This window comes from Bos taurus, chromosome 16 (genome assembly GCF_002263795.3).
Source record: "Bos taurus isolate L1 Dominette 01449 registration number 42190680 breed Hereford chromosome 16, ARS-UCD2.0, whole genome shotgun sequence".
NCBI classification, from domain to species: domain Eukaryota; kingdom Metazoa; phylum Chordata; class Mammalia; order Artiodactyla; family Bovidae; genus Bos; species Bos taurus.
Window position 1 is genome coordinate 39,148,029 of NC_037343.1, and position 13,399 is coordinate 39,161,427.

Genomic DNA, 13,399 nt, shown 5'->3' on the forward strand with positions numbered 1-13,399 from the left:
ATCATCTAGAGAATTTATCTAGATTTTCTTTAAACACAGTATTATGAAATGAGCTGCCATACCTAAAAGTTAATAATAAATAGAAAATGAGTGTTATGGTCTTGAGTGTAACAGTAGCCATATATGGCCTCAAACAAATCATGCAGCCCTGTCATTCTTGTTGATAATCTGATGTAAGATAAGACTCTCACTATAAAAACGTACATATGGGGACTTCCCTGGTGGTCCAGTGGCTAAGACTCTGTGCTCCCAATGCAGGGGACCCAGGTTCGTTCCCTGGTCAAGGAACTAGACCCACTTGCTGAAACTAAGAGTTTCCATGCTGCAACTAAGACCTGGTACAGCCAAAACAAATAAATATTTATTAAAAAAAAAAAACCCGTACATATGCATACTCATGTAAAATTTTATATACAATTTATATGCATTTTCAGAGTTATAGATTCTAGGTTAAGCTCCTGTCTGGGCCATAATCCATTACTCAACCCTGACATCAATCATGCTAGGTCAACTGAAAATAAATTAAAAAGGAAAATTTTAAAAACTTCAAATGATACTCCTCTAAATTAATAATCCAGTAAATACTTACTGATAATCACTAACAAAAGGATAACAGCAACCAAAGCCATGATGGCTTTTATCTACAAAAGATAAAAAAACAAAAAACAGAAAAGATTAATGTTTCACGTCTTTATAATAGAGAGTATCTGTCATTCTATTTACCACATTACACTAACTCATCAACAGACAATCTCCTTCTATGAAAGGTTTCCAAATTTTTTTTTCATATAAACTTGACTATTTGCATCTTTCTGTAATAATCAGAGTTCCCCAAATTTGAGGGGTTATGCTTGTGTAGATTTTACTGTTCAAGGCTACAGAGTAAACAGTAATAATCAAAGCCTTCATGGGCCTGGTCTTTTTGTCTCTGATTTCACACATATTTCTAATGTAAGGCTAGGAAAAGAATAATCTTTTAGCAACTCTGTCCAAAAATGTCAGGATTCTATGAATACCATTGGCATCCAATACAGATGGTTCAATATACATAGTATAAAGCAGCATTTCTTATACAAATTATTCTCAAAGTATTAATATATTAGAATTCTGTTAGTTTGCGCTCCCCTTGTTTTCTTAGCATTTTTATCTCCATTTTGAGAAATATAATTTAAACTTTTTATGAATAAACCTTATTTAATAAGTAACTTGTCTAAGAGCATTCTGTGTGTCAGTTTTACAGATAGGAGAAATCTTAAGATTAGTCCTTAGCTACTTAATATTTTAGGTCCACATCATCTCTCTCTATAAAATTGTCACATTCCTCATCTAATCCTAAAATGCATTTATAAATCCTAAAATGCAATTATAAATTGATTTGATTTGAATTCAAATGAAAGTGTTATCATCAACAATTTTCACAGATAATTGATAAAAGATGGTTCATTCAGAAAAAAGGTACCCAGTTGTTATAAACACATGAAACATTCCAGTGGATATCACAAATAGCAACTAGAAGCAGCTAATGAAATGTTTCTAAGATAAAAATACTGCTGACGTTTTAGTGGCATTATATTCATGACAAGAACACAGTGACCAAGAGAATACACGGAAGCTTTGGTTATCATATGATAACCAAAAAATGTAGACACAGACTCAGATCAAATGAATATAGGTACATTTTCAATAGGTGTCTGGGTCCACATTACACTATAAAGTACTTTAGTGATGAAAGTGATCCAGAGAATATATGGAAGCTTTGCATTTTTTTTAAACCTGAAAACATTTCTAAAGTAATTTTGAATTTTACAATAGCTTTTCAAATTTACCAAAAATACATATTAATTTGCCCTATTAATTTGTGCTAGGTTTAACATTTAGAAGATTTAAATGGAAATATTAATAACAATTTAAAAACACCTAAATAAACAGTTTCTAACACTGGCCAGGAAATGTTTACAACCAAAAATGACAGTATTCACGCATGTCAAAAGTGCACTTCTTCCAAATGACATGGACAAAAATCTGTTTCTCATTAAACATGTTTACTTATTTATGTTAGAAGTCAGGTTTATTGAGAGATTCTTTACATACAATAAAACTCACCCTTTTAAAGTTCATTTTCATGCATTTTGACATCTAGTTGTCAATCGCAGTTGAACGTAAGACACTTCATCACTCAGAAAGTGCCCTCATACCCTGCTGTAGTCAATCTCTACTCATCGACCCTTAGCCAGTGGCAACCTCTAATCTCTTTTCCATTTCTACAGCCCTTTTCTTAGTCCTTCCTAAATAATAATTATGAAGTTAAACCAGAAAATGGCAGTGATGTACAGACTATTAAAAAATATAAATTAAAAATATACTCTAATTTTTCCCCTTAAAAACATGCTATTTCTTTGATCTGGACCCCATAAAGTACAAAATGAAAATCTTTAGCTATGGTTAAAAAAAGCTACACAAAATGTACATTATCATTTTGTTAATGGCCACGTGAATGAGTCACGTGTATGTACTGGAGAGGAGGTTAATGGCTCGTTGACCTTTTGTTCCACCAAACTAATTTCCAGAACAGAACATTTGTATAGAAATAGAAAATTTACTCATTAAAAAAAACCCAGAAAATTTAAATTCTAGACAAGAGGAGCAATGAAATTTATATCTTCCCCTAAGTTCTATTTCTGAAAATAAGAGGATTCAACAGGTACACAGATAAAAAGAAGTAAATCTAACGAAACTCTTGGAAGAAATCCTTAGCATATGTCAACATCATGTTTTCAAAGTTATTCCTAAACTGGAAAATGAGAGACTTTAAAATGATACAAAGTATCAGGAGGAAAAAGATGAGATGTGCTCATATGAAATTTTCTATAAAATCTTAAGAGAAACATTTTTCTGCTTGATAAGCAGTAGTCATACTTGATTTAAGAAGTAAATTCATTTCCATAAAATGTTTTGCAGGAATATATCAGCATATAATGATTCCTAATTTTTTCCTTGTTAAAATGTTTTACTTCCTATTCCTCTTATCCAAGTAATAACCAGGCCTGACCTTGCCAAGCTTCTGAGATCAGGCAGATGGGTTCAGGGTCGTATGGCAGAAGACTCTCTAGAATAATGAGGGACAGTGGGATTTTTTTAGACCCCCCCCCATTTGCCATATGAATTTTGACACATTCAACTGCTTTTATTTTTTCCCTCCTTTCCAACAGAAAATTATACTTTTCTCTAGCTTGCATTCTATTTTTTAAATATCTGTATGTAATGGTATAGGTTGTTCCAAAAAGGTACTAATAATAAATTATAAGTTAATATTTCTTATAACATAAGTCTGCTACTGCTGCTGCTAAGTCTCTTCAGTCGTGTCCGACTCTGTGCGACCCCATAGATGGCAGCCCACTAGGCTCCTCTGTCCCTGGGATTCTCTAGGCGAGAATACTGGAGTGGGTTGCCATTTCCTTCTCCAAAGCATGAAAGTGAAAAGTGAAAGTGAAGTCGCTCAGTTGTGCCCAACTCTTAGCGACCCCATGGACTGCAGCCCACCAGGCTTCTCCGTCCATGGGATTTTCCAGGCAAGAGTACTGGAGTGGGGTACCATTGCCTTCTCCAAGTTAAGTCTAGAGGAAGCTAAATTATTAATAAAATGTGGTTTACTCTCTATGAAGAAACCCATGAAAACATCCTTTCAGGCACTGCTTGGTTCCTTTAGTTATTTCTAACCCCAAAGATATTAATTTGACAAATATTCAGAGTTCCACCGTGTCTCAGGCTCAGAATATATAATAATGAGCAAGAGAGTTGTAGCCCCTGTCCTTACAGAGCTTATAATCTAGAGGCCCTTTTTCCTTTATGTCTTTGACCACCACTGGATATGCTGACCAACCAATCCAACATCTTCTGATCTACTTACTTTGCATCCACGCCACCACATTTGCCTTCGAAGTTGTTTGGATCTGTTGCTAAAAGCAGTTGCATTATCCGATAAGCTTTCTATATCACATAGAGGATGGAGAGAAGGATTAAACGACATAACAGGATTCTTTTATCTAGTCACACAAAGACAAGAAAATATTAATTTCTACTTCTGCAAATTTATTCCCCTTTAAGCATGAAAACAACATCTTTCCTTTCCTCCACCCACAAACTCTGGCATTCTGTATTCTTAAAAAAAAAAGAATGCAGGTCAGTTTGCTCAACCCACTTTTATGATAAGAACGAGAGAAGTCTTCTAGGGCCTCAGTGCTTTCAATAAACTTATGAATTCTGTTAGAAAATACTCTTTAAAAACTCAAATACTTGGCACAACTACAGAAAAAATCTACAAGTTGGAGAAGGCTAGATTCTTAGATGATATCAAAAGTGATTCTGAAGCAAAACAGTACGAATTTTTAAAATGGTTAAATAATTTTTTTTGTTAAACAAGTCTGTCAAGGATTAATCAGATAGTCATTCAGCCATTCATCATTTAAACAATATATGAGTACCTAATAAGTGCCAGGAACTGTTATAAGAACAGAGACTAACATCTGTCAGTAAAGAAAGGTTTCTAAGTTAACAGACAAAGCGTGAGATAAAAAAGCTGGATAAGTTTGAACAGAAGTGATCAGACCTATTTTCCATGAGATCAGGAGAGATGCAAAGTACATCAACAAAACAGGACAAAAGAAAATACTCTAATTCTTCAATAATGAATTTTTAATTTTTCCATTCGCAATCAATCAATTAAAGCAATAATGCAACAATAAGATGTTTCAAAGTAAAGGGAGCTAATATATACAACTTAACAATGAAGTTTCAAACAACTCAATTGAAAAATGGACAGAAGACCTAAGTAGAAATCTGACTTGTGGTTGCCTAGGGTGGGCAGTGGGTGGAAGGCAGTAGGAAAGGATGGATTGGGAGTTTTGAGATTAGCAGATGCAAAACATTATATATAAGATGAATAAACAACAAGGTCCTAGTGTGTAGCACAGGGAACTATAATCAATATCCTGGAATAAACCATAATGCAAAAGAATATGAAACAGTATATATATTGGTGTGTATATATAAATGCTATACAGTAGAAATTAACACATAAATCAACTACACTTGAATAAAATAATTTTTTAAAAAAGTAAAGGAAGCTAAAGTTAAAACATTAAAACCATAAATACCATTTTTCCTAAGACAAGATTCCTAAACTTTGGCTAGAAAAATGGGAGAAGTACACTATCAAAATACAGATTAAGAATTTCAAGAAATATATGAGGTATCTGTACCTGATTTGTCCTGTAGTTCATCTAGTCTCTCCCCTCTTTCTATTACCTTTGTAATATTTTCTTGCATGACATCAATGACTTCATCCACCTGATTCTGAACACTAGTTTAAAAAAAAAAGATTAAAAAATAATGTATTCTTGAGAATTTTACAATTTTTGAAAATTTCATTAGACACTGTAGAAAATAACAAGTTCTCAGAATCATTCAAGTCTAAAGTTTTTAAGTTTAAGGCTTGTGGCAACATTCCTCCCATTTGTGGGCTTGAGTACTCACGAAATTAAAAGACAACATAATATAAATAAAAGTAATATTTAACTTAAAGATAGTTTATTCTTAGTCCGGTTTCTACAAATTAAATGCATTGTCAGAAAGCTCAGTAACTGCCTATTTGGTTCATTTTTATAGCCCCAGTACCTGTTACACTGCTTGGGACAGAGTATGCACTTAAGACTTATCAGTTCAATAAGTGAACAATTTGGGTGTAAGTCCTGCCAAGCACATCCAGCTACTTGAGAAAGAGATATAAGGCAGTGAACGTCAAGGTCTGCATTTAACTATAATGGAAGCAGAGCTATTGTTCATCAAGGACCAATCTTGAAATTTCTAGGTAGTTATCTTCCATCAGATGCAAGAGACAATAGCCTAAATAAGGCGCAGCAGGGTGGAAATGGACAAAATGTACGGCAGCTCCTACCCATGATCAGATTATATCTATTCTTTATATCAATATACCTACACCACATGTGATTTTAAAACAAAACCAACGTAACTGAAGGAATCATTATGTCCTAGAATCCCTATAAGCAAAAGACTCCATGGATATAGACAGATTAATTGGAATAGAACTCATAAAATTCCGGATTAATTCTTACTAGATGATCACAAACCTAGGGGCATTATCTCAACAGTATGACATATATGTAATCTCCATGGCTAATGGAAACTACCCAACATTTAATTTTTCTATCAAGTGACAAATAAATTACTGTTATGCTCTCCTTCAGATAATACTATCCACTGGTATAACCTTCTTAATCCAGCTACCGTATAACTTTCATCCAATACATTCAATACAATACACATTCAATTAGGGTAACGGAAAACGTCATGACTGTGCTTCTACATTTCAAGATATTTTCATGCCAGAACACTATTTTTATAGAAAAAAATTTATATACTTATTTACTTTAATAAAAGGATTTTTTAAAAGTAAAAACATGTTTCCCCATGATCTTTTACATTTCACAGCAATCACAATACTTTGATTTCTATTTGTATTTTATGTTGGTCTTATCTTCACCATTAGACCATAAATGCAGTAAAAACAGAAACTGTCACACTCACTCATCTGTTTCCCAGGTCATGCGAAATGTGCCTGGTAGAAAATAGGCATTCAACAAATATTTTCTGATCTGAATTATGTACTTCATTTATTCAAAACTACTTACGAAGGAATTATGCTGTTCATTGTGGACAATCATGTGAATGTTTTGAACCTGATCCTCAGCAAGATCACAGTCTAGTGGGGAACACTGGTAGCTAGAATTATACTACTATATGTTAAGTGCTATAATGGAAGGAAGTCCATGGTAGCTGTCATGCAGCCTAGATCAGTCCAGCCTGGACCAGAGATGCCATCCACATCCTGGTGCTAAGTTTTAAGGGGTTAAGAGTGAATTGGGCATAGTTAGAAAAAGGTGATGGATGGTGGGAAATTTCTAGGCTAAAGGAATAAGAGGAGGGGATATTTCAGGAACCAATGATTAACTGGATATGGGTGAAGGAGTTAGGGCAAGAAAAGGGTAGAGAACTTCTAGATTTATAAACTGAGCAACTGAGTAGATATAGATGATGGTCACTAACTGGAAAAGAAAATTAAGGACTCAAAGGAAAAGCAAGTTTTTGAAGGAAGGGGTGGAGATTTATCTCATTTCCAGTTAAAGAGTCATGCAGTAGAAGAAAGGACACAAGAGAGAACCTACCCTGGAAAATATAAAGGTACTCAGAGAGAAGACATTTTAACATTGTTTTTAATCCTCCTTCGAGTCTGACAGCACTTGAGCTCCTGAAATGTCTCTAATTATCACTATAGGGAAGCTGCATGGTGTAGTGTAGAGAGACCAGGCTCTGGATGCAAACAGATCTGGGTTTGCAATTCAGTGTCATCACTTACTATGTATGTGGCTTTGCAAGTCATTTTGCAAGCCTCTTTGAGCCTCATATTTTCTCGCCTTTAAAATGAAGATGATAATCTTTCCCTTATGAGAATTATATGTGACAGTGTTTTTTAAACACTTAGCATGGTTCCTAATGTTTAGTGTGTGTTTAATGTCAGTGTTCTTCCATTAAGAAAACAAAAAAGGTCATGCTCTGCTACATACACTCATCCCTTATTTTATAAAGAAAAAATTTATTTGCACAGTTAACACCCCATCTTGTGGCCTCTTAAGGTACTGTTGACAAAAGAAGTTTAAAAGGTCTGTTGTATTTTTGCAGTTTTATATTTTTGCTGTTCATCATGGAATATTCCTTGAGGACCTTATAAAATTAAAACTGGTTAGACCAAGGCTATATATAGTTAGGAGATTTCCTACCCATGGAAAAGAATGTCTACAATTCACTAGAGTAGCATTTATAATGCTATAATTTAAAAGCAAAGGAAACATTCTAAAGAGAATCATAAATTTTTATATAGGCATGTGAATATTTAAGATCTTTCCCAAAAATCTTCCCTAAGAAGTGACACTGGTATACTAAAAAACCCATTAAAAGGACCTACTGTATAGCACAAGGAACTATATGCAGTATCTTATAATTTATAGTGGAAAAGAATATGAAAAAGAATATATATACTTTTTCAGATTCTTTATATATGTATGTATATATAACTGAATCACTCTGCTGTATGCCTGAAACTAAACACTGTAAAACAATTATACTTCAATAAAGGAAAAAAAGGGACACTGGGCCTGTTTTGTGGAATTAATGTTATCAGTATGTCAATCAAATTTGAACAAAGCAACAATGCTGCTGACCCACGCCTTGTATGGAAATGTTACATATTAAGTGGTAATAATACACCTTAAAGAAACTCACCAGTGCTAGCAATTTTAGTTACTATTCATAAACAAATGCCAGGTATTTGTCCTTGGGCAAGTGGTGTGGCATGTTATGCTCCACGATTTTGGGCCATTTTGCACGACTTTGGGCCATTTTGGACACAGGTTTGAGTCATACTCTGGTTAGATAAGTATTCATGGGGTTGTACCAATAAGGTTTAAATTGTATGTTTTGATGACTGATCACCTTCTAAGTAAATCTGATAAACCTTCAGCTCTAGAGTAAGAACTCAACCGTCCCTTGCTGTTCTAAAATTCTGTGATCAAAGTTATTGTGATAATTTACTATGCATATATCCATATTCACATATATGTGTGCTTGGCACTTACTAACATAGACATAGTCTGCAATGCCTATTATGTAGAACCAACACTGGTTTAGGAGTTCAGCTGGAAAGTCATATTGAGAAGATTCACTGGGTCATACTCAGTACCAGGCTCAGTCTGGGGAAAGATGTCAGACAGGAAATGAAACATATTGGCAGGGAAAAAACGATGTGTCATCTGTGGAGTCCTCTCCTCCAATGGCAGGTGAGGCGTATATATGTGGGTGGACAGAGAAGTCACTCCAGCTCAAAGGAGGAAAACCTCTCTGCGATGGCATCCTTGCAACCTTGAATGTGCTGTGGTACTTCCGGAATACCAGAGGGTGAGTGACTTGTGAGGCCATCTCTTACTCACCTCTCCATCTCTCTCTGGAGACTGTCATGAGTCTGATGACACATGAAGCTTTCTGCAGGATATATCTGCAGACTATAAACCTCTATAAACCTGGGCTAGAACTTGCTCCTTTGTAACAGGGTATCTCACAACTCAGACTGCAGCCTCCTATAATCATTTTTGGTGTATAGGACAAGAACCCAGGGAACTGGTACCTTTGGCTACTCCTCCTTTGACAATCTATGTGAGTGATAAACTGTCTGGACCTAAGTGGCTCATTGTATCTTGACTGTCGAAACAGACCCTTGAAGCAGCAGAGACTCTCTTCCGCTGGCCTCAAAGGAGCAAGCACTGTGGGTTCTACACCTGCAAGGAAGTGAATCCTACTAACAACTACCTGAACTTGGTCAGCAGCTTCAGATGAAATCAAAGCCTGGGTGATGCCCTGATTTCAGCCTTGTGAGACCCTGCACAGAGGGCCCACCTAAGCAGTGACTGAACCCCTGACCCATGGAAAATGTGGGTTGATGAATGTTGTTTCAGGCTGCTAGGTTCAGGGTAACTTGTTATGCAGCAAGAAAAGATGAAAACATCCCATTTAGTATACTAATTCGTTGGTACCTTGACTGTGTATTTCAGAATCCATTAACTAGGATTTGGCTAAGTGTGGGCCTATTTCTTCATTCCAACAGCTATGTGACTAAAACCCAAGTATCTCATCAATAACTTGACACTACATTATAGCATACTTTTCACTATGTGCCATCTACATCCAGACTTAGGGGAGCAACTACCCCTCTTTAGATCTTGAACCTGGGCCATTCAGTTTATCTTCCAGTTTATCTTTTATAGTGTGGTAATTTTCCAGGGCTATTTCACTTCTCCAGTTATTCCTTCTCCCTTCTTGTCTGGACTCATATACTTCTTAAATACATTCACTATAGCATTACCCACCATCTACCACCAATAATATATACAGAAAAGCTTTAAACTGAAAATTAATGAGCCATAAACTTAGATCAGGGCTTCCCTGGTGTCTTAGTGGTAAAGAATTCACCTGCCAATGCAGGAGACATGGGTTCTATCGCTGATCTGGAAAGATCCCACATGCCTTGGAGCAACTAAGCCTATGCACCTCGAGAGAAGCCACCATGATGAGAAACCTGCACACCAAACTAGTAGCCCCTGCTCGCCACAACTAGAGAAAAGTCCACGGAGCAACAAAGACCCAGCACAAACAAAAATACATAAATAAAATCATTAAAAAAATCCTTAGATCAATAAATGGGTTAGGATAAGTAATAGGTATGAATAAATTCTGGAAGTATATAAAAAAGATACTGTACTTCAGAAAACTAAATCTATTATGTTGCTTTTATTTTCATGCTGAAAATGGGAATCATGTTATAGATTTAAAACCAAAATAGACCTTGAGATTATGCTAAGTAAATGAATCTGATATACAGTAATAAAAATCAACAACCAGGAACTGCATTTCCTTAGCTATAATTAAGAGGTAGCTCTGTGGGGAAAAAAAAAAAAAAAGACTGGGTTTTTACAACCTAGAATATTAGTTTACTTCAAGGATTAGCAAATTTTTTCTGTAAAAGATAAGACAGAATAGTTTTTAGATTTTGTGGATCATAAAGTCTCTTGTCACTACTACTGAAATCTGTCATTATAGTTTGAAAGCAACTAAGATAACAGGAATGACTGTGTCAATAAAACTTCATAAAAACTAGATTTGGCCCATAGGTTGTAGTCTGCCAACCCCTGGTCCAGGTACAAATATGATAATCATTTAAACAAATAAGTATCTCACAAACTTACTGCTTAATTTTATCATTTCTAGGTCCAAATCTTGGTCCAGATGGTCCTCTTCTGAAAAAAAAAACAAAAAAAAACAACCCAAGAGACACCAAATACAATTAATAAAGAGAGCATTAAAACAAACACCAAAGCAGAAAATACACACATACGCATTGAATTCTAAATATGGATCATTCATCATAAGGAACCAGATTTTACTAGTAATGATAGAACTTAACGATATATAATCATATCTGTATTTGACTGGTACTTAGTACAGGCTGTCACAACCCAATTCTTCTGAATGTTATCAGTTTCAATATAATTCTTAGTTATACACAGATATTCTAATCATTAAGCTTTGAAATACCACAACAACCAAAGTGCTAGGGGTTATAAATAACTTTATGATCAACTATAAAATCTGCCTGCAATGCAGAAGATCCCGGTTTCATTCTTGGATCAGGAAGATCCCCTGGAGAAGGGATAGGCTACCTACTCCAGTATTCTTGTGTTTCCCTGGTGACTCAGACAGTAAAGAATCTGCCTGCAATGTGGGAGACTTGGGTTCAATTTCTGGGTGGGGAGGATCCCCTGGAGGAGGGCATGGCAACCCACTCCAGTATTTTTGCCTGGGGAATCCCCATGGACAGAGGAGCCTGGTGGGCTACAGTCCATAAGGTTGCACAGAGTTGGACAAGACTAAGCAACTAAGCACATAGAACACTGTAAGTCCAATTACCTTGAATTTAGGCTCTAATGAAATGCTAATTTTCAGGGATGACTATAGAGAAAAATCCATTCAAAACACTAAGTTTTTTAAAGTATGTTTTCTGATTACTCATCTTAAACTTAGCAACATAACTAAAGGGAAATGGAGTCTATGAAAATATTAACATTTCTCAAATTATCTCTCCATTATAGTCAAGTATTGTATCATTTAAATATATCCATTTTAGTATGATGGAAATAAAAATTTTTGGATATTTTAAGTAATTTTCCTTCTTCTGATGATAGAAAACAAGGTATAAACCACAAAACTCAAAGAATAGGTTCTGACCAATTAAACATTCAGTTCAGTTCAGTTCAGTCACTAAGTCGTGTCTGACTCTTTGCCACCCCATGAACCGCAGCACACCAGGGCTCCCTGTCCATCACCAACTCCCGGAGTTCACTCAAACTCATGTCCATCGAGTTGGTGATGCCATCCAACCATCTCATCCTCTGTCGTCCCCTTCTCCTCCTGCCCCCAATCCCTCCCAGCATCAGGGTCTTTTCCAATGAGTCAACTCTTCGCATGAGGTGACCAAAGTATTGGAGTTTCAGCTTCAGCATCAGTCCTTCCAATGAACACCTAGGGCTGATCTCCTTTAGGATGGATTGGTTGGATCTCCTTGCAGTCCAAGGGACCCTCAAGAGTCTTCTCCAGCACCACAGTTCAAAAGCATTAATTCTTCGGCGCTCAGCTTTCTTCACAGTCCAACTCTCACATCCATACATGACCACTGGAAAAACCATAGCCTTGACTAGACGGACCTTTGATGGCAAAGTAATATCTCTGCTTTTCAATATGCTATCTAGGTTAATTTACCATTTTCCCCTACTCCCAGCCATTGGCAACCTCCGTCCTACTTTGCGTCTCTGAATCTGACTACTCTAGGTGTCTCAGATAAGAATCATGTAAAATGTCTATGACCAGCTTCCTTCACTTAGCATAATGTCTTCAAGGTTCATTTATTTGTAGCGTGTTTCAGAATTTCCTTTTTAAGACTCAGTAATATTCCATTGTGTGTACATACCATATTTTATCCATCTATCCATTGACAGACACTTGGGTTACTTATACCTTTTGGCAATTATGAATAATCCTGCTATGAAAGTAGTGTTTAATAATCTTTAAAAATTATTTCGGAATTTTATTGCTTTGTCTCCCTTTCAATACACAGACAGAACCACAGTGTATGGGAGTTGATTTTGAATAAGTGTGCCGGTTTTGTCATCAGGCCCTTTGGAAGTTGTACAGCATTATTTGGGAGTAAATCTCCAGTGTACAGAGTTGGCCTGAAAAGTTTGTTTCTTGCTTACATTCAGGTATTCACTTATTTGGCCAAAGCATCTGACCTTCTTTTCAATAATGAGTCCTTTGTTCACAGGTAGCTATTGCTGTAGTCTAAGGCTTCTCATTTTAATTGGCACTGTTAGCAATTAGCTTTGTGACACTGGAAATTTTGTTACGTATAGGAAACATTCTTCCCACTTCATCTGACCTTCCTGCCAAAAATGATACTATTTCCTCTTATTGGATTTGCTTTCCATCCTGTAGGCTCTTTTTGTGATTGCCTCATGGCTGTCAATTACTTTCATAAAGTATTTTTTATTTGGGGGGAAAAAAGTCTTTACAAAAAACTCCACAACATTATAGCAGAGGGAGGTAAATGCTTCCTCCCAGGCTTACTCTGCTACATCAACCTTCAGAGAAAACTCCTGCAACAATATGTCATCCTTCCTGTCTTTGCAATTAAAACTTAGGCCCTTTCTAATTATAACTGCAA

At 35.8% G+C, this 13,399-nt stretch overlaps 1 protein-coding gene across 4 annotated transcripts in view; it reads right to left on the reverse strand.

Annotated features, from left to right (window-relative positions):
* Positions 1 to 13,399, reverse strand: part of VAMP4 (vesicle associated membrane protein 4) — a 29,234-nt gene that overhangs the window by 5,781 nt on the left and 10,054 nt on the right. For all 4 annotated transcript variants that reach the window (XM_005216916.4, XM_010813229.4, XM_059875547.1 and 1 more), the window contains exons 4-7: positions 10,869 to 10,919; positions 5,259 to 5,359; positions 3,908 to 3,987; positions 590 to 641 (exon numbers count right to left, since the gene is read on the reverse strand). In XM_005216916.4, coding sequence (XP_005216973.1) covers positions 590 to 641; positions 3,908 to 3,987; positions 5,259 to 5,359; positions 10,869 to 10,919 — 284 coding nt within the window. The remainder of the gene's footprint in view (positions 1 to 589; positions 642 to 3,907; positions 3,988 to 5,258; positions 5,360 to 10,868; positions 10,920 to 13,399) is intronic.